Source organism: Betta splendens, chromosome 7 (genome assembly GCF_900634795.4).
Source record: "Betta splendens chromosome 7, fBetSpl5.4, whole genome shotgun sequence".
In the NCBI taxonomy this organism is placed as follows: domain Eukaryota; kingdom Metazoa; phylum Chordata; class Actinopteri; order Anabantiformes; family Osphronemidae; genus Betta; species Betta splendens.
Window position 1 is genome coordinate 3,780,412 of NC_040887.2, and position 24,912 is coordinate 3,805,323.

Consider the following 24,912-nt stretch of genomic DNA (forward strand, 5'->3'; position numbering starts at 1 on the left):
CACCCATGTATGTGTCTGTGTAGGCGGCAGAAAGATGGAAATAGAAAGCTCACTGATCAATAATGGTGTGAGTCATGTATTTATATGACCTCATCTGCATAGTAGCCTGCTACACAATAGAGACCAGAGCTGTTCTTGACCTACTTTATAGTATCAAACGACCTGGAAACTCGATTCGAATTAGAAGATTTCTCAGTTTTCAGTGAGTCTCAGAAGCGACTCATTTGAATTTGGTCTCAGTTTTATTCAGGCAGCATGTAGGTGAAGTGTTTTTTTTACTTTGAAGTAGCATGTGTGGTGTTTATGTCACTGATTAGTGCTAGATTGGCGATCTTTACAAATCGATGAAGTGTACTATACTGTAGAATCCAGTGTAACTAAACCAGACAACCAGCTGGTTGTTTCTATAGCTTATAAGTAGCAACCTAATGTATTGTGTGTTTTAAGGAAGCAGTTCAGTCCACACCAGCAAAAACTGTGTTTTTCCTTTCTGATACAGTGTTTCCTTTCTGATACAGTAATGTCACGTGTCCCTGTTGCCACGTCAAGGGTCTGAAGAGTGTCGGCCACATGTTTTGGGGGAGCTCGGTGGCTAACAATAAGCAAACTTAATGTCACACGTTTGTTTCTTTGTTTTTTTTAAGAGCTGCTTACTGGAGCAACCTCTGCTTATGTGTTGGCTTTGGGGTCAGGTCTGGTTTAAATCTAGACTTAAAAAAAAGAAGGCAGAGAAAGGAATAAATAAAGACAGAGAGGCGGAGAGTGAGAGACAGAAGACAGAGAAAAAGAGAGAAACACTTCAGGAAAGAATGACTTGGCACGGGGACAAGGCAACCATTAAAAGCAGCTGACGATGCTGCTGATTGAGTTCACCGCATCAGAGATGGCACCGAGCCCCCGTCTGGCAGACACGAGCATGGAGCTCAGGATAAAACCCAGGGACTGGCTGGGCCCTATTTTAAAGGCAGCAACTTCCAGACACGTTTGAAACTGAACCTGGTGCTGAATGGAAGTGGGCGACTAAAACAGACTGCTGGGCCAGTGCTCTCGCTCTCCTTTAAAGGCACAATCAAAATAAATAATAATGTAAAATAACCAAGTATTTGCAATCGGGCCCAAAGAAATTAATTGTGAAGGCGAGAAGAAACCACAAGGGTCCACTGGCACCATCGCACCTTAGAAGCACTTACAGCATCAAAGACATGCGAGAAGAAAATGTTACCTAGTCTGTTTGTGTCTCTGTAATGTACCTGCAGATTGTTGCAGTATAAATTCTGGCCTGGGCCCCTGTTCCAGTCCCACGTTGGCAGGAAATCGCTGAAATAGTTTGGATCCACTCTATGATGGCCATCTTTTGTTCCACTGTCTGCTGTTGTCAGTGTCAATCCGCTGGCGTGCGCTTAAAACAGTTGCTGTGACAAAATCATGAGGGATCCGAGCTGTTTCTTGCCCGTGTGTGTGTTTGTGGACAGCTGTGGATGATTACCTGGGCTCAGCAGTGTATAATAGCATGTCATAGCGCAGGCTGTGACATTAGCGTTACTTCCTGCGTTAAAGGTCTGATGTAATGTGTCAGGAGTTTCAGACAGCTTTGGTGCTCAGTTGACCTTTGCCCCCCACAGGGAACATTTGGTTCTTTTAAATAACCAGTTTGAGTCATACAATTCCTCCTTGATCGCAGTTGTTGTCTTTGCTCACACATCAAAGTGGTAAAAGTGATGCTACTCTGTGACTTGAATATGCGGTTATACAGACATGCCACAGAAATGCTACGCTAGCATGACACTTGAACCACATCCGTTATGGCAGAGCGCCTGGCTAGTTCAGGGAGCGGATGAGGCAGACGGAGATTTGGTGGCGTGGTTGCATCGCGTTTGGTGAAGTCCAAGTCAATTCTCATTCCCGCCTCACGGATCCCCTCATGAGCTTTTTCCACCACACTAAAAACACAATGATTTTAACCCCTGGCCCTGACTGATTGTGACCAGGTGGTCTCCGTCACCAGTCTGCAGGAGGGATTGTGTGTCTGTGTGTGATCTTGCGCACACATGGAGATGACTCACAAAGAATAATCCACAAAGAATAATCACATGGAAAACCAACTTTCACTGCATAAATCCAGGCTGACAGACACAGATGTGATTTCAGCAGCTTGGTGGAAGCTTGTATGATTGTGTGTGTGTGTGGAGAAGAGTACGGGAGAGAGAGAAAGGGGCTGTGGTGAAGTATTCACAGGTGTCCACGGTCATTAACATGTGTTTATAGCGCTGTCTCTCACAAGTATGGGAGCTTATTCCTGATGTCTGAGCTCGGGTGGACGTTAATGGAGAATGTCTGCTGCAGTCTTCTCTGTGGCGATCAATTAAACAAAGCCTAATGAGCTCTGTCATACATTCTGAGTGGGTAGCACTGCTGTAACCACACTATTAAATTCAAATGAAATAGTATGTGAACACCAGCATAGATTTGACAATGAGGTTTCCCCAAGGAACACAGTAAAGGAGGCAGATGTGTTTATCTATGCACTTAAAGTGGATCAGAGGGGGTGATGTGATTATTTCCTTTTGCATGATTTATATTTTGTCTTCACAAGCAGAGAAATGGAAACCTGTGGTTATGATTTCGTTGTGTACATGTCAGACTCCAGGCCCGGCAGCGCTTTTAGAAGTTATTCAGCAAGAACACCTGGACAATTTAGTGATGTAGACATTGAACTGGATCCAGTTACTTCCTGTGAGATAGGAACACATGCTGTTTGGGAAACTAACTTAGGACTGTTTAAACTGTTTAATGTGTGTAATGTAGAAGTGTACACAGAACACTTAGGACGCATGCGTTGGTGTTCATTGCATAATCTGTAAAAACCTGGGATTTGCCAGTAGCTGGACAGATGTTAAAGCAAGCGAAAGACGGTGAAACCGAAGGAGCAACTACACAAAATGGCGCTGACAAAGAATATCACGACAACACCTACCACGCCACATCCATCACAGTTGGTTTTGAAACGGACAGTGGGATAAACAGACATCGGCGCTAATGTAACCCAGAGGTCCATGTGCAGCGACTTGGCCAGAGAGCACAGCTTTCAGGCCACCTGTACAGTATTCCTACCTTCTCTCCAGTCAGCTCAGTGGAGGATTCCTGCCCTGATTACACTGGTCAACACGTTCCCAAAGAATGTGCTTGTAAAACATATTTATGACCATGTTGCATCTGAAATTTGATTTATTTACATTTTTACAAAAAGCGGGTCACATGAATAAACATCCAACAAATCTTTATTCACTCCCCGCAGTTAAAGACCTTTCCAGCACAACTATGCATGTTTTAACTTACTCTGAAATACCAAATTATTATTTCTTTTCCCACAGAGATTATTTCGGTTGGTTTGTATCCTAATTGTGACGTATTCCAGTCTGACTGGTGTTCGCGTGCTACGAAGTGGTGAGTACAAGCCACTAAATGAATGACTTTCAGAAAGCAAGTGTTGGTTTGCACTAAAATTTGAAATATGAGCGGTTGTTCTTTTAATTTTCCACAAACTGTGCTGATTTTGTGCTTGTCACCAGTATGGAGCGTTTTTCGGATGGTCCGTTTATTAATTTGTGTCATCACTCCTGAATGAAACGAGCTGCAGAAAATATGCAATTTTCAAAAACTGTACACAAAGGAGAGACTCTGAACCCAACTGAGTTTTATTCCGTAGTTTAGAGTAAATAAAATCAGCCTATGCAGATGATATCCTAACCATGAGTCATGGCTGATTACTCAAATGTGTGCAGCTGGGCAGGACAAGGCTCTAATAGGTGGTAATTGTCGTGTTCCCCCTTTTATTTTTAATGATGTCAGGGTTATTACAACAGAGCCGTCCAGGCCCTGGGTTTCAGGTTGCATTTGTGTATCTACTTGTTCAGATGAGTGTGACCGGGGGCAGTGACATCTGCTGAATAAAATATTGTGCATGTATGGATAGACAGAAGTACTTGCACGCACAACAGCAACGTGGCCGATGAAAGTGTCTCCTGCAGTAGTCGGCCTAAGTTCATCAATCACATTTGTAATAGACTGTTGATTAGAGGTCCTTGATGCTCCTTTAAACACGGGCTACATGGCCTTATGACATTGTACACACACACACACACACACACACACACACACACACACACAGGCATACTCGCACAGCCACTTTGACACATGCTAAATAAAACATTGGACCCTGGTAAACCAATCCTGGCCACATATGCTGAGCACAGCATGTGCGGCGGCCTGCATTGTACTGCTGTATGACATTCTGCGGGCTTGAGTTTCAATTTGGAAACCATAACACAGGTCAGGGCTGAGTGGGGGGAGTCGCTGTGTTTGCCGCTAATCTAAAACACCGCTTGGACTTTTGTCACTGCTGACACACGTGTATTTGTGTGTGTGTGTATATATAATATACACACGTGTATGTCTGTGTGTAAAATGCTAGGGCGTTTATTCAGATAGCCCATTTATTTCAGGGACACGCTAACATGATGGTAATCATGTCTTTTGATATGCCAGGCATGTGCCGGAGTTGCACAAGAACTTGGAGAGCAGGCTCAAACACACCCTGTCCCATGTGGAGGACTGCAGCTGGAGATAAGAGGCGATGAGGGCATTAATAGATTGGTTTTAGAAAAGGAACTCCACCTTGCTCTTTGTTCGGTGTGGCTCGTTACCTTTAACTGGAAAAATAAACTGTTTACAAGGTGCGATTAAACTGCACCGTGGAACCACAAAGAGAGACAGATCGGATCATACTTCTAGGAACCCTAATGGTTTCAACACTACTGTAATGAATATGCAAGCTGCCATGCTCCTTCCATACAATACAGTGCTAATGACAAAGCCAGCATCTCGTAAAGCTGAAGCATGCCTGCTTACACTCACTAATGCTATGCTAGTCAAGTGCTAATGAGCCCTATTTAGCGAAATAAGCAGAACTGTGTAAGAGCCATCATTTCTTTGTGGGTAGTACAGACCTTATGGAGACTTGGTGGAGACTTGTTGTTACAACCACAGCCAAGTGTTAGAACAGTTTAAGGGGCTGTGGTGCTACTGCAGCTGTTTATGTTCCATCAATTCACCTCACTGCGATACAGAATCAGACCGTCTGAAGCCCAGCACACGGTTCTGTGCGAGAAGACTAGACCAGCGATAAACAACTTGTCCAATCAAATCAACAAAACCTGGCCCCTGTCCGGTAACAACTTAATGCAGTTTACAGGCAGCGCTTCAAACACAAGTGGAAAAGCGCGTGTTTGGCATCTCTGGCCCTGCGACCTAGTCGCGCAATCTGCCCTGAAGACACCTTGGGCTCTGACAATGGAACATTTACACATGTGCATTTCATCAGAGATTTCCATGGACGTCTGTCCAGATGTTTAATGCGAGGGGAGTTTCATGGGTGGAAACAGTGAAAAGTCTCAGGTAAACAATTTTTGCATCCAAAGGAAACAGTTGTTAATGTATGACTTTTAGTTCAATCTGTTAAATCTGTAGTTTGGGTATTGAGTGTTTCATCTTGTGTTGCTCAAACTTGGACGTGGTTTTCAGCAGAATGTGAATCCTTTCCCTGCTCGCATCTGTGAAGGCCAGCACATACTTTGTTTTTGTGTCTGAATAAACAAGTGTAAATCATCTGTTTACATGTTTGACAGATGAAGAAGTTGAAATTGTTTCAGCATGTAGAGCCAAGGTAGTCGTCTCACATGAAGGCCCAGCCACATCCGCTGGCACCAACTCCACCTGCTTAGAAAGCCTGTGTTTGAACTGTTTCCACCACTTCAGCCTCTCGGGTTCAGATAGAACACACCCAGACTGACCTTGTCCTAATTCAAGCGCTGTAGGTGCGTAACTGGTGCACACTTAATAATTCTACAAACACAATGATAAATGATTCCTCTGATCTAGCGGATTTGAAATCCGAGAGGACCCCCAGCTCCACCCCAGCCCACCTGCCTGCCTGTCCATCATTGTCTCTCTGTTGAAACGAGATCCTCAGGAGAAAGAGGTTTACAGAAAGAGGAAAAGGCAGACAGAAGGGACCATGATTCTGCCTATACCAGTCTACCATTGTACTCCCTGCCTGCTGTCCTTCCCCATGCCCACCCCTTTGTACCTCACCCACCTCACCCAGGGCAGGGATTAGGTGTCCCTCTTTGAAATCTAGGATGAGATCAAACACGACGCAGACATTTGACAGGGCACAGGGACCCTTAATGGAGGAATAGAATGACTAGGACCTGGGCCAAAGTGTGTGTGTGTGTGTGTGTGTGTGTGTGTGTGTGTGTGTGTGTGTGTGTGTGTGTGTGTGTGTGTGTGTGTGTGTGTGTGTGTGTGTGTGTGTGTGTGTGTGTGTGTGTGTGTGTGTGTGTGTGTGTGTGTGTACAGCTAGGTGTTGTGCAGACGGGCTGCTGGTGTGCAGGGGTATGCTTGTAGGGACGCTGTGTTCTGTTTGCACACTGTGCCAGAGTGCAACACACATCTGGATCATGTTGGCTAATAGTGAATTTCGCAGTTTGGAGTCAAACACGAGGAATTCATGCAGGCATAATAAAACTTGGGATAGTAGCTTAAACCAAATTGGCTTTTACGTGAAGTTAAACAGCAGAATGTATTAAAGGAATATATGGGGTTAGTGATGGGCCAAACGTCTACACAGCCACGTCCTGAAATTCATTTTGCTTTTATTCTCAGTAATTGTTTTCAGACTGCTGCTCTGAGCGATTTGAACTATTTCTGCTGAACCATTGGGTCTAATAATTTAGTAATCGCTTTGTGGTCAAGTGCAGTGCCACGTTGCGTCCAAAAAATGGGTTGTTATGTTTTATGTCACGAGAGTCATTCTGTGAAAGATCCACAGACTCTCATGCCGCGATCGGCTGTGTAATATTTCCCATTCATGGCTTTAATAGTTTAGTTGCAGTATGTTGGTTATTATTTTTGTTGCGGTGCCTTGTTGCATGCCCAAACATAGACACTCATACAGTGTTTTCTGTGTTTGCTGGAAAATTGTTCAGCTTGTGGTGACAAGTTGTAGCCGGGACATAGGTTCCCACTTGTTAAAGTACTCGTTTGATGTTTGACTTCAGTAGCTGGTGCCATTTGTACTGTATATGTTTACAGTATCACCAAAGACACTGTACACGTGTGCACACAAAAACACAACTTTAACCTTGAAGCAAGCAGTCGCTCTTATGGGGCCGGGCTTTTTATTCCCATGTGGAAGGCGAGTCTCCACATGTGATGACGTGAACAGATTTTTGCACTAACAGTATAATGAATTGCACTCAGTCCCACAGAGCCTCCTGAGGAGTGAGAGGGTGTCATGGCACAATGCCAGAAAACCTGTAAGAGTTCCCTTTTTTTTAATCTCCCCTTCGGTCTAACACGGGTCATGTTCATGCTGCGTTTCCTCTTGTTTCATCTTGAACATATGGATCGTAGTTTTAAAAAATGCAGGTAAACTGTAGGGCGGATTCGTGTTACTGTAAAATGTCATGTTGCTTCTATTAGCCTCACGTGATCACCAGGAGCAACTAAAACACTTGTAAGACGGAGTCAGGTAGACTCTGAACTTTCAGTCTGCTCGCACACAAACCCCAACACATAAAAGGCGTAAAAGGATCGTAATAGTGTGTTAGACTGCACACAGACTGCGAGTCACAGACAAGTTCTCACATTTCCCTAATGCTTACATTCCACTTACTACCTCGTCCTGCCCCGGCCTCGGTGTCAGTCTGCTCCACTGAGTTTACACAGCCAGACAAGCAAGCTGGAGGATGACAAGGTGACACACACACACACACACACACACACACACACACACACACACACACACACACACACACACACACACACACACACAATTTGCTTCTCTGGACAGACACTAGTAAAACTGGGAATGTAAAGCTCTCTCAGATGTACACCGTGGAGGGGACTTTAAAACCATCAAAGAGTTACCACAGAGTGATTACACTAAAGATGAGTTTAGCCTTTGGAAGTGACCTGCGTTGCTAGCGAGTCTCTCGTTATTTCCCACAAGGTACAAGGGCTGTCCGCCTGCATTACTCTGTAAGGATGACAGCTCCCCAACTCGCTGTGTATACATGCAGAGAGCACACGTGTATTAAATCCCTCCTCACCTAGCTATTAATGTGCGAGTCTGTTCCGCCGTGGCCTTTCAGCCTGTCAGATTAGGCAAAATGTTTGCATTACGGGTGGTTGTTTGGCTAATAAAGTGGAAGCGGAAGTTACGGCTCTGTCTTACAGGAAAGACGTGCACAATGAAGTGTTTGCACATGTGCGTGTGTGTCTGTTGTTTTATCTATTCATCAATCACAACTTGTCATTTGTTCCCTTGTATTTGAGTTCCCCTGTGTCATCTCCTGCACAATGAAAAGGAGGTTGACTCCTTGTTGATGGGTGATTCAGCCAAACCCCAGCGCAGCAGTGTATTATAAAGGTAAAAATGACAATCATGTGGATATGACAGAATATTTCCTGTATGTGGATACTATTTACTGTACCCTCTTACTACAGGGTCATCTTTAATCTTTCAGGGAGAAAACATGGTACTGTAGCATCTGTGTTATCTGCTGCCCCCCGGTGGTCAATAATAACGCCACAGATCCAACCTCAAAAGCAAACTTCTTTCATGCATTGCTTTGAAAACCCTCAGCATCACTGCTACGCTCTGTGTGGTACCTCTGGACTGACAGCTGTTAGCCGCTATCCAGATAAATAGAGCCAGATAGCCTCTGCCCCTCCTCTGTTCTTTGAGCCTCTTGGCTGTCTCAGGCCACAGTGCACTTCTATGTGCAGCCCAGGAAACCCAAACCCTCATTACTCCCTCATTACTCCCCTGCTGCACAATGGAAACCTGTTTTCTGCCCCCCTCCCCCAGATAAAACAGACACAGACATACACATATACTCAAATGCACCCATTTAATCCTGCAGGCTCTCTCCCACTGGTCCACGGCTGTGGTGATCAGGTGTCCAGTCTTCTTTGTCTGCTCTTTTGTCCTGACTAACAAAGGCAGCCCGTTTCATATACATCTCTGTTGTGTAGTTGTAAAATCTGTTCTGGTCGCTCCCCTAACTCCTCTTCCATCCCGTTTCATTGTCAATCTTCACATTTATTACATGGCTTCCTTTTTTCATAGTTTGCTTTGCTTTCTGTTTCAGGTATACCCAGTTCAGTTCTCTTTATGGACCACTGGGGTGCAGCAGTACACACCTGGTGGATGGTCACTGTGGAACATGGTTACTTGGACTAACATCAGTGCATCACCCTAGGCGCTTTAAGACACACTACCTTGGGCTCTTTAAACCTAAGGGTTGATAACTAAGCTCTGTTGATTGACCTCGTCTGTTATTGTCACACTGCAATTCACCCACAGCAATGACCCACACACGATGATCTCGATAATATGTCACTTTCCAGTGGTGTGTTCTTTAAGGCCTCAGTAGCTGAGCTCCTTAATGCGGGAACACACAATGCCGGGCCTCTCTGGGGCGTTGTTAAGATGAGACTAATGGTACTTATAGTCCGATTACTGTCTGAGCTATGCAGTAACTCCACACGCTGCCACATTCATGTGGTTTCTCAGAATGGCCGCACTTACGTCTGTGTGTTGGTGTGTATATTTGTGTCGGTCTGTCTCCATGGGGACGCACGACCCCCCGTGTGAAACTGGAGTTGGTCCACATTAATGCACACATCGCGCTAAGGGGCCAGGCATCTACAGCATACGCTCAGCTGTTTGGTCCTGTTGTCATAACACTGCCTTCGCTAATGGAGCCGCTCATCCTAGCGGCAGCATTCTGCCAGGAGAGTGGTCACATCTAGCGGTCCGTCTGAGGCGGCATTTATGAAGCAGAGAACACCTAAACATGTTACTAGTGTCAGGTTTCCCTTTAATGCGCTTTGGGGTTGAATGAGTTCAGTTACAGGTGTTTGTGTTCTGAGAGGGCAGCTACTGTATATGGCCACCAGCTAATGCGTAAGAGACAAAGGATGCAAAGTGTTGTTTTTTTTTGTTATCTGAATAATGCATCATCAAATATGTCTATTTGAAGTGATGAATGTAAAATATAGGAATTTGTTGGACTTCATGTTTACATTTTTCTTGTGGGCTCCATAAGGTGTTGTACTGTATTTTAATAGATGTGTTGTATCAGCTGCATATCCACACTGAGGACAACCGTTTCAGATGTTCACTAAACATGTTCCTGTGATGCAATGAAACCACGATTTTTTTCCCAAACGCCCTTTTCGCAGCAGGTGCCAGTTTTAGCTCCACGTGCGAGTGGGGTGCACATCTCTAATTTCAACCCCTGATGTCCAGCGCACTGTGTGGTCAAGGACAAACAAGTGACCACAGATGAAGGATTAGAGGAACTGCACAGCCTCTTGTGATGGACTTGACCAAACACAGATACGGCACAATTACCTGAAAAGGCATCGGTGAAGTTAGTCAGTGTCTCAAAGCGGAGAGCAAACGGAGGCAGCAGCTTAGTTTTGTCTTCCTGTTCATCTGGTGGTAATTGATGAGACACACTTTATTCATACCCTGACACACAGTTTCCTCGCTGAACGTTCCTTCTTCCACACTGAAGTAGAGACAGATTTGATTGTGCAGTCCTCACACAGTGACTCCATCTGCTTTCCCGAGGGCTTATTCCACTATGCGCAATCATGAAAAACAACATCTTTCTGCTCTCAACGCGTACACACGCATGTGCAAACACTCTTAGACGCATACTTGGTGTCTCATTGCTCACGTACGCACACGAGCACATGGAGTGGACAAACACTGTGTGTTGTTACTCACGTGCTACTGTGTTTTATGCACTAGTAGGTGAAGGTGAAGCAATAATGGACCAAAACCAGGTTGGACGACCTACTGTACCCACGCTGCTATAGTTTTGTATTGTATGTTTATTCTATGTGTTCGCCTGACAAAGCTTTTAAGCCAGTGTCTATTGTTGGCACATGTTCTTTGACTTTCACTATACTGTGATCTGAACCTGGTTCCTCTGAATGAAAACTGCTCCCAGCCACTGCACCACACGGCCCAGGCAGCAGGATGTACAGTCTTTGCTCCATTAATAAGAAAAGCCAGGTACGTCTGCACCTTCGTCTTCTGTAGAACTTTAAGAACATAGACCAGAAAACAGATCAGCTGCTTCAGAAGCAGCTTCAAAAGCCAAACCCCTGGATTCAGACGTTCTCTTCATCTTTTGCCTAATAAAAAGCTCAAACGCGGTCTCAGACACTGGGAATTGGACCTGGATGTGGAGCAGAAGCTTTTGCCACAGTACAACCTGCTTTCACTCATTCATCAGCTTCTCTCCATGCCTGCATAGACTTTTGATTATATGAAGACATCATATAATAGCTTAGTTTATACACGAGCTTGGCGTATTTAATTTCATCCCAATTACTGAAAATTTGCCGGTGGGCTTTGTGTTTCAAGCATCGCTAACTGAGAAGACAGGAAATGCGAACGCGGGAGAATCAAGTGGAACGCGCCTGTGAAGTGATAATTGATCAGCCATCTGTTGTGCACATTTATAACGTTTAAGATGATTTCATGCTGCACACACTTTCCTTTTTTGTGACGCACAAAGAAACACATGCTTCAGCTCCTTGGAATGAATCGTGTTCTGTGTCATTGTTTTGGGCAGTGTTTGCAGTTGCTTCCCATTCAGTGACTAAACGGTGACATATCTGCTTCGCTCGGCGTCGGAGAAACCTGAAGGACAGACGGAAGCCGTCAGTAGAGTAGAATAGAGGTAATCAGCTGCACATTTCCACCACAGACACAGACTCCTACATACAGGCACATGTCCCAGATAACTGGTGTTCTTTTAACCTGACTTTTAACAGAGTTATAACAAGTTGTTTGTAATGAGCCACAACCCTCAGCTCTTTTCAGCTCCCGCGTTACATAACAAGTGCAAACATTTCCTTTCTCTCATCTTTTCTGCCGTCTTCCCTCCCCCCCTTTCTAGTTACATCACTGTCTTTTGTCAGGCTTTCCTCACCTTTGTCGGTCCCTTTCTCACCCTCTCCCTCCCTGTGCTAATCAGTGCTCGTGGTGAATAATTCAGTCAGTGCAGAGGGGATTGAAGCTCTTTGATTGGCAGCTTTATTCACCTCTGTTTCATTATTAATCTAGCTCTATTGGACATTGTTGCTATGGTAAAGGCCATCACAGGCCAGGAGAGAGCCAGCGGTTCAACACCCAACCTTAATCTCTTTCTCCTTTTTATCCCTCCATCTTTGATTCTTCGTGTACTTTATTTCCTCTTTGGTTTGATTTGTCCCCTTCAACAAGAGTGAGTGTCAGGTGGCCTTTTCAACGGACAAAGACCTTAAATCTTTCACATTGTCAAATCTCAAAAATCTATTAGATTTTTAACATTTAACTGGAAAATAGTAGTAGACCTTAAGAAAAATTGTACTTTGTGTCACATAAACCCATAAGGCCACAAATCTAGTTTCCCTATATATAACCCACTATGTTATAATGCAATTTAGGTCGGTCACATATGAAAAATACTCGGCTCAAAATAATGTTGCTGAAATGAAGAACATTCGTGGTTCTCAGAGCTTCAGTTCCCCTGGGCTGCAGATTGTTTTAATATTTCACCACGGGTCTTTATGTAAGGTGAACACCAATAGAAATGCATGTGGATGCATTCAGAGGAGCGCGTACACATGATTCTGTACATTAAGCCAGGAACAGCAGAATTGTTGCCGATTGTTGAGCACATTTAACGCCAGGAGACATGAAAGGGTGAGAAATGACACAGGCTCTTGTGAGCATTTGTCTGTGAGCGTGTTTTCTCCTTCTGAAATTGAATTCGCACCGTCTCTCACATCCTCCAGGTGCCTGAGGAAGTCATGTGTCAAAGTTGGTATCTGGAGTCTTTGTGTAGCTGTACAGGTTGTGTTGTTGCACTGCAGTTACTTTTTTTGCTCAGATTCCTCCAGTTGCTCAGACCTTCCACAGTCTCAGCACTATTAGCCCATTTGACCCGTTCTGGAGGATGTGACGGAACAAAAGCACTAACTTGTCCCTGTAACATCTTCTCTCCTCTCCAAATCGAAATAGGCCTAGGCCCCAGGACAGCAGCCTCCACTCCACCAGAGCTGTGAAGAACACAGATGTACTCTCTCTGAATGATGTCACTCATTAAAACAGTGTCTCATTATCTCACAGTAAGTTCACAGACAGTTTTGAAAGTTTTCTATTTTTTACACAACTGCTAGAAACTGAATTTGTTCCCTGTCACTGGTACGGTGTGGATCTATTGGGACAGGTTCTGTATCTCTTCTCAAACCTTTGGAGGAATAAATGATTGAACTGACAGTAATCGTGTGTGCGTGTGTGTGTGTGTGTGTGTGTGTAGGTCTGTCTGCATGTGTTTGTGCCTGAAATAATCATATAAGCAGCCTTTTATGGGATGCTGTGAGGAACTGGGTTACTCCTTTCATCACGTTGGTCTCCCCTCACAACAGGGAGCAGGAAGCTTGTGTGTCTAATTAGCAAGCACAGAATCACAGGCACACAATGTACCAATGACAAGTCCTGAAAAAAGAGCAGCGATAAGAGGATTTAGAAATGTCTGTTTTGTGTCTCACAGGTTGGAAATCTGTTGGAGCACAGTATTTGTGCTAGTTCGAAAGTGGTGGCAGTGAGTAGTGTCATCGTTCCAGGCTTCATGGTCATAACGTTACAGAAGCCAAGCAGCTGAGGATGAATGAGCTCTGCAGATACAGTATGTAGGAATGACTGATGGCTGTATCTGCTTGTGAAACTCAAGTTGCATCACAATTACCTGACAGAATGACCCCTTTAAACTATGTAATTTTAATTACAACATTCCTGGTTTACTGTAAGAACAGGTATTCTGTGAGGCCTTTCATTTCATCACAGTCTGTCACACTTCCCTCACGTCCTAACGTGGTTCACTCAGAAGCTAGTTGTGCATTTTCTTTCTTTCTTTTTCAGTCAAACTTAATGTGTTCCTGTTTGGTTTGATGTTACAACCATGTCCCATTAATTAACATTTCATCCGCGCTGCCAGGACCACTAACTGGGCCGCTGGGCAAAGTGTTCAATAATTTACCTTGTTTTAGAACACTTTCATGCAAAGGTCTATTGCAGTCCCTCATTTTCACACTATGATTTCATTTCCTGATCCCATTTTTACAAAATCTCTTAATGTTAGCATCTTTTCAAAGCATACAAGTGTGAATATCTGTAAGTAGCAGAGTGCCATACAGTGGCAATCATCTAAGAATGACCTGGTTTTCTGCAAAAAAGCGTAGGCTTTGGTTAAAGTAACGTCACACAAACCTCTTGTTAAATGTGTTGTTGTTAATTGCACAGTGCTGTGGAGAAAGTACAGGAGCCCCTGGCTGACGCTTCTGGCAGAACACCCTTAAACCTCCAAGCTTGAGCTCATCCTTTAGCAGCAGCTGGAGAGAATCCACGCAGGAAAGGGGAGAACATGCAGAATTCACGCAGAACGACACCTGACCGACCCCGGGGATCTAACCCAGGTCCTTCACGCTCTACTCTTGCCTTTTGCTGTTGTGTCACTGGAGCCAACTTGGCTCTCGTGTCTGTAATCAGAAGCAACAGTACTAAAAATAAACCAAAAATATAAACAGTTTGTCTGGCAGTTACTGAAGTATTCTGTAATTTCACTTTAACAAAATGCTTGTTGAGCATAGCTAATAAAAAGGTTTTATTACTGAAGAATAAGTAATAGTATTAGTGTATATATAGTATTCATCACCGCAGTTTGTTTAGACGCCTAAACTGAATAATTTATAATGGTAACACCTTTTAGTAAGACCAGAGATGATGGATGAAGTGTCTTGGAGTCTGATGAATTGTTAAATAGTGGGGAAATCAGTGTACACTGTGTGCGGACGTAGACTCACACACACACACGTAAAAACGATGCGACTCTCTGCTGCAGAGCTGGATCCTCCGTCAGCGCTGACGTGTGTTTATCTGCAGCTGTACTGTAAGTGATGTTGAGGCAAACACAATCCCGTCCAGTTCACTGTTCCAGAAAAGCACCGATCTCCCGCTTCCTGCTGCTCTTGACTTGTTTACTAAAGTCAAATGCCACCTAATGTGACATTCAGGTTTGCTCCATTGCCTTTGGGACATTTTGCTCCTCTCATAGGCTCTTGATGTAAAATCACATGTGGCGTGTGGTTAAGTTGCCAGCAAAGCGTAGCTGAGTATTTTTTACAAGTCATATAGAGCTTTCATTATGCTGTAGGTTCTGCTTATAAAGTTAATGCATCTTGCCTTTTTTTTAAACAATGACTATTTGTTGCTCTTAATGTCTGTTTAGTTTCCAATGCTGTCGCACGACTCCTTCAAAGTAAAGTCACAACAGCTTGACAAAGACAGTGGCATTCCTGTGTCAAAATAAAAGCAGCAGAAGGAGACAGCAGGACTGTGATAGGAGCTGCACTGTGACATGTGTTTAGTTGTAAATGACAGGACACTGTCAGTAATAAAGTGTTGGACTGGAACGTCTGCCTCCGTATTCTTGCCCTGAAGGGATTGATGGATTTGGTAAATGTCCCCGACCCACACAAATGCCTGTGGGGTGCGCAAGATACTGCAGAGCCCGAGGAGTGGAAGTCGTTGTTAAAAATAGACGGTGGAAGATTAATTCACACTGTTAGCAGGTGAAGAACATGATCCCAGGTGAAAGAAGTATAAGGAAATAAAGTAAAGGAGAGAGAGGTACGTTTGGACAGATGCCGCTGGCAAAGACAAGGTGGCCCATTTACAGAACAGCACCAAGGATGTACAGCTGGAGAGGGAATGCACGTGGAGACCACCAAGGAGCTCCAGCCCCCTGCAGCACGCGTGGGGCAGCTTAGCTCCATTAATGGCTTATCGCCTCGGCCTCTGGAGCCCAGGCAGCCCTCGAAACACATCCCTGGGCTCTGCAAAACAAATAGCAGGACATGGTAACACAGGAGGAAGTCCTCCTTCCCTTCACACTTGAACATGTGATGGAGTATTCGTACAGTACCTTCATGCTTTCTTCCTCCTTGTAGGAGCTGTGTCCCATGAAAGGCCTCTTCTAGACGCAGTATTATTATTCCCAGAGAGTGAGGCCAATTGACTCTGTCCGTCCCTTGACTTTCTCTCTTGCTCGCCCACGTGGTGTTTAGTGACCTTCAGTGAAACATCCAGTACTTTAATTTATTATTTGATATCTAAACATTTAGGTCAATTCCACTCATTCTCCATCCATATTAACACGTCAACACAATAGAGACAACACAAACTGTGCACTGTACAGTGTCACGCAGCCACTGGCTTGGCTGCATACACACTTGTTACATTATTGGCTCAACTGCGTTTGTCTGGCATATTTACAAAAGCAGTGTCAGGTTTGCATTTTTTCCTCTCTGAAAGTAGAAACACTACTGAACACAGTCCGCTGAAGTTCATGGAAACGCTGCTTTCATATTAAATGCTAATGCCGCACTTCTCAGTATTATTATCTGATATAACCCTGGACCTGAGTCATTTTAGCTGTCTTTCGGTGCAGCGCAGCCTCGATGTTTACCAAATGGTTTTGTGTTTCATGTTGTCTCAACTCCTCACTTTATTGATTGGAGAAAAAAATAGCATGGACCTCATGCATTATTAAGATACAAGACTCTCTCCTGTTTTTTGTCTGTTCTGTTTGATCCAGTAAAACAGGCATTTGTGTCTTTGTTTTAAAAGTTAATTTAAATAGTTTGACATTGTTCATTTACTCTGACACCTCTTCATCCAGTATTCATCATTTATTGACCCTAAACATTCTAAGCTGTGTTTTATTTGTGTCTCACGTGTTAGCAGAGAGGAGACGAACACCACCACGCGGAGGAATTCAAGCCTTTACCGTGACTATTTCTGCATGTACCAACAACCATCTGGACCAACTGGGGCACAGTGGCTTCTCTGAGCAGAGTCTTGGTGAAGAGAGAGGCTCAGCATGGACCACGTCAAACAGAGGTAACAGTAAACACAGATGGTCACCAATATGCTCCACGTATAAAAATATTCCATCAACAAATGTACAGTATGTGTCTTGATTAAACGCATGATTCTTGAAGGGAGACAAATAATGCTAATTTTTATGATCCGTCTAAGCAGAAACCTAAAATGCTGATAGCTGATAGAGCTGAAGCAGCGAATAACGTGGGACAGACACAGAAGGGGAGTAGTGAGAAGGTGGAGGCGTAGACAGGAGGCAGAAGATGTCTGCTTCTTTAATCCACACATTCTCTAACCCTGTTGATACAAAAAACATGCATATTGCTTTATGTTTATAGACAAACCTATGAATTGACTGTTATGTAATGAAGTTTTTCAGCAGCTGTTCTCATGATGGCATGTCTTACTGTACCTAATGCGAAAAAGAGTTGGTTTCTAAGTGAGGTCTAACTAGGGCAGAACACAAACACGCTAATTAATAGATAATTACCAGGCTTTATAATTCATCAAAGTCCTGACTTACTCTCATGACGCTTTAAAGTCAGTTCAGTAAATTCCAGCCAAGCAGTTCTTCACTGTTTCTGTCCTCATTCTGGTTTTTGGTTTTAAATGCATCGAATGTTTGACACGTGAGAGGGGAAACTCCCTCCATCCCGCCGCTGCAGCTGATCTGCTCGGGTGGGACCGTATCTATTATGCATGTGTATCGCCTGCTGCTCCGTCTTCATATTTATGACGTTCCCGTCATGCCGGTGCTCCTCAGAAACCAACATGCTGGATCCAAATCAAACTGAAAAGCAGATGTCTCTAAGTGGTGGAGGCAGGTTCCAGACGGTGGAGGAGCAAAAGCGGTCGCATCTGTGCGTGTGCGTTCCTGCCGTAGCCGCGTGCCGGCGCTACCTGGACGTCTGCTCTTTGTTTACCTTTTGTCTGGACCCAGTGTGTGCAGAAAAGAGTGCCACAGCCAGCTGAGCATCAGCCGTGTTCCTTCCTCTCCCCTCAACCTCACTGCTGCATCCCCAGCTCTGTTGCCGGGGTTACAGCACCACCTGAGGCGGCTCCCAGCCAGTCAGGGTTTGTTCTACAGATGGCTCCGTCCCCTGTCAGGCTCTTCCTCTCCTGTCAGCATCCGCTGTGGCTCTGTCATGTACAGCTCCACTTCAGCCCTGGGCTCCATAGTTATGCTAATACAGGCTGTTGATGAATTAGTCCACAGGCACAGGTGCTTTGCCCATATGGGCCTCCTCTTCATTCGTGAATATTCAGATTATGGCACCACTGTGTCCCCTTACTATTTATACACAACAATGGAAAGGAGATGTGGGATGACAGAGAATATCCCACTGGCTGAGAAACAGGAAGTTCCTGATTGTAGAGTAGGTTTAATGTACTTTATAGACGTGTGGTGCATTTAATGAGCTGGTAATGTTGTAGACTTTGAGCTTGGCTGTCATTGCGTCTAGCAGATCATTGCATCAGCCAGCCATAACCATTTTAATATGCCTATTATTTTAACACCAGTAATAAAATTTTTAATTTCGAAAACAGTCTTTTAAAGTACAATATCTGTCAATCATCATTTGAAGTTAGCTGTAAGTCTTTGCTTGACTAATAAGCCGTCTAAATTAGACTCCCACTCCACTGCTGCTCCCTGGTGAATAAAACATGCCTCTCTTCATGTTCGGAGTCGTCCTGATATTAGTCCTCCTGTCACTCCCCAAGGCCAAGCAGCACTTAGACTTCCTCCTCAGCTCCAATGAGATGTGATCCACTGACAGTTATGTGTAGAGTCCCACTGACGGGATGCCTCGCCAACGTCGTCATTGTAGAGGAAGGATGAGGATTTTTCTGTTTGCACATGTAAAAATCGCAGCATCGCTTTTAAACCTTTGTATTCGTTCATGCTGTTGTTGGAGTTGTTACAGTTGCTTTTACAGTCAGCACTGTTCACTGAGTACAGCTGGTGCACACAAAGGTTGGCATCGTTAGCAGACTCCGAATCAAGAGCAACATATGGGACTGATGAGATTAGTGCCACTAGAATATCAAATATAGTCAATTACAGTTCGGATTTAAATAGTTTTTATTGATACAATAACATTTTATTAAGTATTTACTTAAAATGATAATAAATGTTCAACAAGCAGGCCAAAACTCCTCTAGATCATCATAGTAGTAATACAGTAAGTCTGGGTTTGTAAATGCAGGCTGCTGTTTATTCTTTACCCAAACCAGGCCGCGTTCTCGAGTGCAACCAGATGTCCATGACTTCAGCCAGCTGAGCTGTGCTTCCTGCTAAATTACCCACTTCCTCCTCACTTTCTGGGCCCGTTCCGACGCCTTTCAGTCCAATGCATTCCAGTGTGAGGCATTCAGCTGCAATGTGCAAGGTAGCCTCGTTTTGCAGGTTAATAAGGGAGCTGGGGTGGTCCTATATTTAACACGCAGAGTGGAAACCACAGTAAAAGGCCCTGTGGCCGTCCCCGAGCTCCTTCCCCAGGGAGCGACTGGCCTTTTTAAAACAAGGCAGCTTCAATGTGGCCTCAATTCTACACTCAGTGTTATCTCGTATGTCTCGTCAGTCAATGCCATTATTATACTTATCTCTTTAAATATGGAATTATGAAGCAGACAAGAATTCAACTTCATTTATTCACGCCTCTAGAAATAGACTGTAGCAGCATGTTAAACACTGTACACACCAGCCTGATGCCCCCCGGTGGTGTTTATAAAAACACTGATGTGCAGGTTCCACATTCTCCTGCAGTGGGTGCGTACTGTATGTTACATGTTACAGTGTCCTGCTGTAACCTCAGACGGGCTGTGACAGTAATGTTTCTGTGTGGGGGCGGGACTCCAGCGCCGTGGACGCGGCGGGTTGGGTGTTCGTGCTCACGTTGAAGGGAGACTTGTCAGATTAGTCCTGTCACAACATCTCATTTTATCAGGAGGAAGCAGATGTTATTGAGCAGCAAACACAGACATGTCTCACAATCCCCTGAGGTGTCCGTCCTCGGCTGCTCCCTTTGGGGGGGGGTTCTTTCCGCTTGCTGCTGCGTTGTCTGAATGTATGTTTGTCTTGATTTTAAGAGTATAACAGAGTAAAACGTCTGCACAATCAGCTTCATCTGGAAATTATCTAGCATAATTCCGAGCTAATGCCTTTATGACAATATTCATGGCTGCGCCGTCAATCTCTGCTTTCTGTTATGTGACAAACTTAATGTCAGCTACACAACCAGTACAGCTTCTACAGAGCGACTTGTAAATATTGTTTACAGTCTCTTAGACTGTAAACTTTGCAACTAACAGTCTAATCTTAGTAATCTTGTTTTGTTCCACCACCACCCACTTACTCCCTCACACAAGCACACATGCATGTGTTTGGCACTGACAGTAATGTACTTGAAGGCCTTCCATTTCTGCGTTGATCTCCACCAGAAGAGCTGAATTTTGATTTTGAAGTGTTTTTACGTTTATTTTTTAATGAACAATTTGTATGTGGTTAACTGTTAATATGAGCATACAGTATGAGCTGTTTTCATAGGTTGCAGCCAAAGAAAACATCCACCTGGTTTCAGTCAGTGCTTCAAGCAGATGGATGTATGCATTTGGGTTAGGGAATACAAATATGTAGATGGTCACATCTGGCCTCAGGCCACTGACACTCCACTTTAAGACGTTCAGCCAATAATACTTAGTGTAAGTTTAATAGAGGCTTAAAATCATAAATCTTGCCTTTTCTCTCCTCTTTTTCACCAGGTGTTGTTTTGGCTCCTCTCATTCAGGTTGAATTAATTAGATGTTTCAGTTTTATGTGACAGATATATAGACAATAGCTTTTGTTGCTTTTTGACGTTCCGTTTGCATTTCAGCACCTCGGACAGCGGCTCCAGGAGCTCGCTCCAGACAGATCCTGAACTGTGCCCTTGGAGGTCACAATGAAAAATAATCTACAAGTCAGACTTGAAACGTGGTAACACTGTGTAATGAGGTACCGTTCTTTATTCTCGCCTTTCTTTGTAATTGTTGTAACATATCGGCATATCGAATAAAAGAGTAAAAGAGGTGGGGAAAAAACATTGTTTTTCTACTGTTGCCATTTCAACAAATGCATTTATTTCACTCCCATTAGTTCTCATTTCTTCCTCTTCCTCCCGGTCCCGTCCTCTGTTTGCTTCTCCCGACACTTTGGGACGCATTTAAACTATCAATAAGCTCACGATCCTTGTTCAGTTTAAACTCGTTTCCCAAACAAAGGATGGAACTAAGTGAGTGAAGTGATTCTGTAAATATTGGGCGCGGATATATTCACCAGGAGCCTCTTTCCAAAGTGTCCTATGTGTGTGCAGTGACCTTGTTTAAAAGGAGACAGTCTGGATTCAAACGTGTGCGCGCGCGCGCGCGCGTGTCTACGAGGCGAAGAGGGGCAAAGGGGGCGGGCGCGCCCGAGCAGTGGTGTTGAATGACGCCAGTCTGTTGCTCCCCGTGCGTTTCGGTGCGTCCCGCCATTGGAGGAGGACGGTAAAAGGTACCCAGCGCTCGCGCGCCGTGGGCGGGTGTTTGGACCTGTTTATAAACCCAGAACTCTCCCCGTGGGCGGGAACATCAATCGCGCGGAGCGCGAGTGGAGCGCACAGGAGTGAGGGAGACGGCGGAGAAGCCGAGGCTGTGGCGGCGGCTGTGATTGACCGGGGCTCGCGCAGGGGGCGAGGCGGCCGCCCCTGTATGCGTCTGCAGCCGCGCATGGACGACCACCTCAGCCTCCTTCAATCACCCCCTCCGAGCGCGACCAAGACGCGGGCCGACAACCTGGTGAACCACGGCTACACCGAGACGGAGGCCGACGTCATGACCGTGGTGGCGTGTGACAACATGCTGGAGGAGTCGGCGGCCCTTCCGGGCCACCACTCTCTGGACCGATACGAACCGGACCACGAGTGCTGCGAGAGGGTGGTCATCAACATCTCCGGGCTGCGCTTCGAGACGCAGCTCAAGACGCTCTCCCAGTTTCCCGAGACGCTGCTGGGTGACCCGAAGAAACGGATGCGCTATTTTGACCCTCTCAGGAACGAGTACTTCTTCGATCGGAACCGGCCCAGCTTTGACGCCATTCTCTATTACTACCAGTCTGGCGGGCGCATCCGGAGACCTGTTAACGTGCCCATTGACATTTTCTCTGAGGAGATTCGCTTCTATGAACTGGGCGAGGAGGCGATGGAGAAGTTCCGGGAGGACGAGGGCTTCATAAAGGAAGAGGAGCGGCCGCTGCCGGAGAACGAATTTCAAAGGCAGGTGTGGCTGCTCTTCGAGTACCCGGAGAGCTCGGGTCCCGCCCGGGGCATAGCGATAGTGTCGGTCCTGGTGATTCTCATCTCCATCGTCATCTTCTGCTTGGAGACGCTGCCGGAGTTCAGGGACGAGAACAGAGACCCCATCACCATTGCGCCCGTCGTAAATGGCACGCTCCCATACTTCATCAGCCCCTTCTCTGACCCGTTCTTCGTGGTGGAGACGCTGTGCATCATCTGGTTCTCCTTCGAGCTGCTGGTGCGCTTCTTTGCGTGTCCGAGCAAAGCCACGTTCTCCAAAAACATCATGAACATCATAGACATCGTGGCCATCATCCCCTACTTCATCACCCTGGGCACGGAGCTCGCGGAGCGGCAGGGGAACGGCCAGCAGGCCATGTCTCTGGCGATCCTGCGCGTCATCAGGCTCGTGCGGGTGTTCCGCATCTTCAAGCTCTCGCGCCACTCCAAGGGGCTGCAGATCCTGGGGCAGACTCTCAAGGCCAGCATGCGCGAGCTGGGCCTGCTCATCTTCTTCCTCTTCATCGGAGTCATCCTCTTCTCCAGCGCCGTCTACTTCGCCGAGGCGGACGACCCGGACTCGGGCTTCAACAGCATCCCGGACGCGTTCTGGTGGGCCGTCGTCACTATGACCACCGTGGGCTACGGGGACATGCACCCCGTGACGATCGGCGGGAAGATTGTCGGGTCCCTGTGCGCCATCGCCGGCGTGCTGACCATCGCGCTGCCGGTGCCCGTCATCGTCTCCAACTTCAACTACTTCTACCACCGGGAGACGGATGGCGAGGAGCAGGCGCAGTACCTGCACGTGGGCAGCTGCCAGCCCCTCACGGACACGGAGGAGCTGAGGAAGACCCGCTCCTCGTCCTCACTCAGCAAGAGCGAGTACATGGTCGTAGAGGAGCACGGGATGAACAGCGCGTTCAAGCAGCAGCCCAACTTCCCCACCACCACGCAAAACAACTCCCAGAACTGTGTGAATATAAACAAAAAGATCTTCACCGACGTGTAGCCCGTCTTAAAGTCACGGACCTGAACACGCGAAGGGGGGGTGGCGTGTCAACACTCAGCTGGCTCTGTCGTTGCGCACCGGTGTGCGGTGGTTCATGCAAAGAAGGAACGGAGTAAATAGAGAGAGAGAGAAAAGAGAAAAGGCACCCTCTCTGTTCAGAGACGACGCTTTGTTCATTCAAAGAAACAGGACTTTTCATTTCAGTGACCTGAATTCATAATTCTGTATGATTCCATTCGCGCTAGGAGAGAGGGAGAGAGTGAGAGAGCTCCTTTAAACACTAGGCCTACTATTCTCTGAAGAAGGGCACTGACCTGTGTGCTGTGCAATAGCCAATATATTATCACAACAGGTAGAAATAGAAGCTTTATTACTGTGAGCGCTGAGTGCAGATGTGCGCTACTCTGATGGCACACTGTGTTGACATGCGTTACGAGTCGTGATTCTTCAGCCATAGCCTGTGTATAATATACAGAATCATTAATTATTTGTGTGTGTTTCAACACATGTAATGTCTGAAAACACAAAAACAAGGATATATTGTCTCAATTAGAGCGTTCTGTGCTATGCCTTTATTGTGCGTTAAAGTCTAGTTAAATGCTGATGTCTTTAAAATAACCTTTAGTCTTAATTTATATAAAGGCTAAATAATATTTGGTCCGTAAAATATTCCCCTGGTCATTATTAATATGACCTCGTAGTGTGTAAAGGGCACCTTAAACACACAGGCCCGCCCACTGTTTGTGTCTCATTATCGGTGCAAGACACGTGAGGGAGTAGAAACACACAGCTCTTTCACGCACACATACAGAGATCAAAGATGAAGCGTGCTTCTCTTTGGATGCCTCAAATATAGCCCGCTGTGATGCAGTCTCCATGGCGACGGTCGTTTCCTCGGTAACCCCAGTCACCGTTGCCATGGCACCCTTGTTTCCACAGTAACCTCCCAGATGGCTTCCAAACTAAATTGCAGATTCTCATCAAAATAGGTCGTCTTCAATATGAAAGGAGACCGTTTGCGCCACGTGCGTGAAGTCCAGGCCCGGACGAGCCCGGCGCCGCCGCCGCCGCCGCGTCTCCTCCAGTGGCGCTGGCACAGAAAATTGGCCTAAGCAGGTCTAATTGCGGACAGTGAATAGCTCCCTGGAAATGCCAGGCACAACCCGGAGCGGTGTGAAGGGAGGAGGTACGACGCGTGTGGAATTATGAATGGACCGGGAGCACTCGGTGTGTGGCCGGTTCAGCGCTACTGCGGGCGCTCGACAGAGGCTGCTGTTCTCCCACTGATGAAGCAGGTGAGCGCTGGTGCTTAATCCTGTTTGCTTTTAAATGTAGAGCCAGGACGGTTCTGCTTGGGAATTACATCATGTACTTATTTTGCTACAGTTTCTCATTTGTAGACCGATTGAATTAGATCATATTAATATTCCTCATATGTCAAAGGACGTTACTATTGTGCATAAATGTCTTCAGTGTTTTTAAATGAATGACTCTGTCACGCTGTGTTTGACCTC

The 24,912-nt window shown here is 45.6% G+C and overlaps 1 protein-coding gene across 1 annotated transcript in view; it reads left to right on the forward strand.

The window, feature by feature from the left end:
- LOC114858451 (potassium voltage-gated channel subfamily A member 3) overlaps positions 1 to 24,695 on the forward strand; it is a 51,775-nt gene extending 27,080 nt beyond the window's left edge. The window contains 8 exon segments of the mRNA XM_029155722.3: positions 9,216 to 11,828; positions 13,154 to 13,260; positions 13,686 to 13,820; positions 14,435 to 14,607; positions 16,937 to 17,092; positions 20,950 to 21,596; positions 21,598 to 21,642; positions 21,644 to 24,695. Coding sequence (XP_029011555.1) covers positions 21,540 to 21,596; positions 21,598 to 21,642; positions 21,644 to 23,398 — 1,857 coding nt within the window. The 5' untranslated portion in view covers positions 9,216 to 11,828; positions 13,154 to 13,260; positions 13,686 to 13,820; ... (1 more) ...; positions 16,937 to 17,092; positions 20,950 to 21,539 and the 3' untranslated portion in view covers positions 23,399 to 24,695.
- The last annotated feature ends 217 nt before the right edge of the window (positions 24,696 to 24,912 follow it).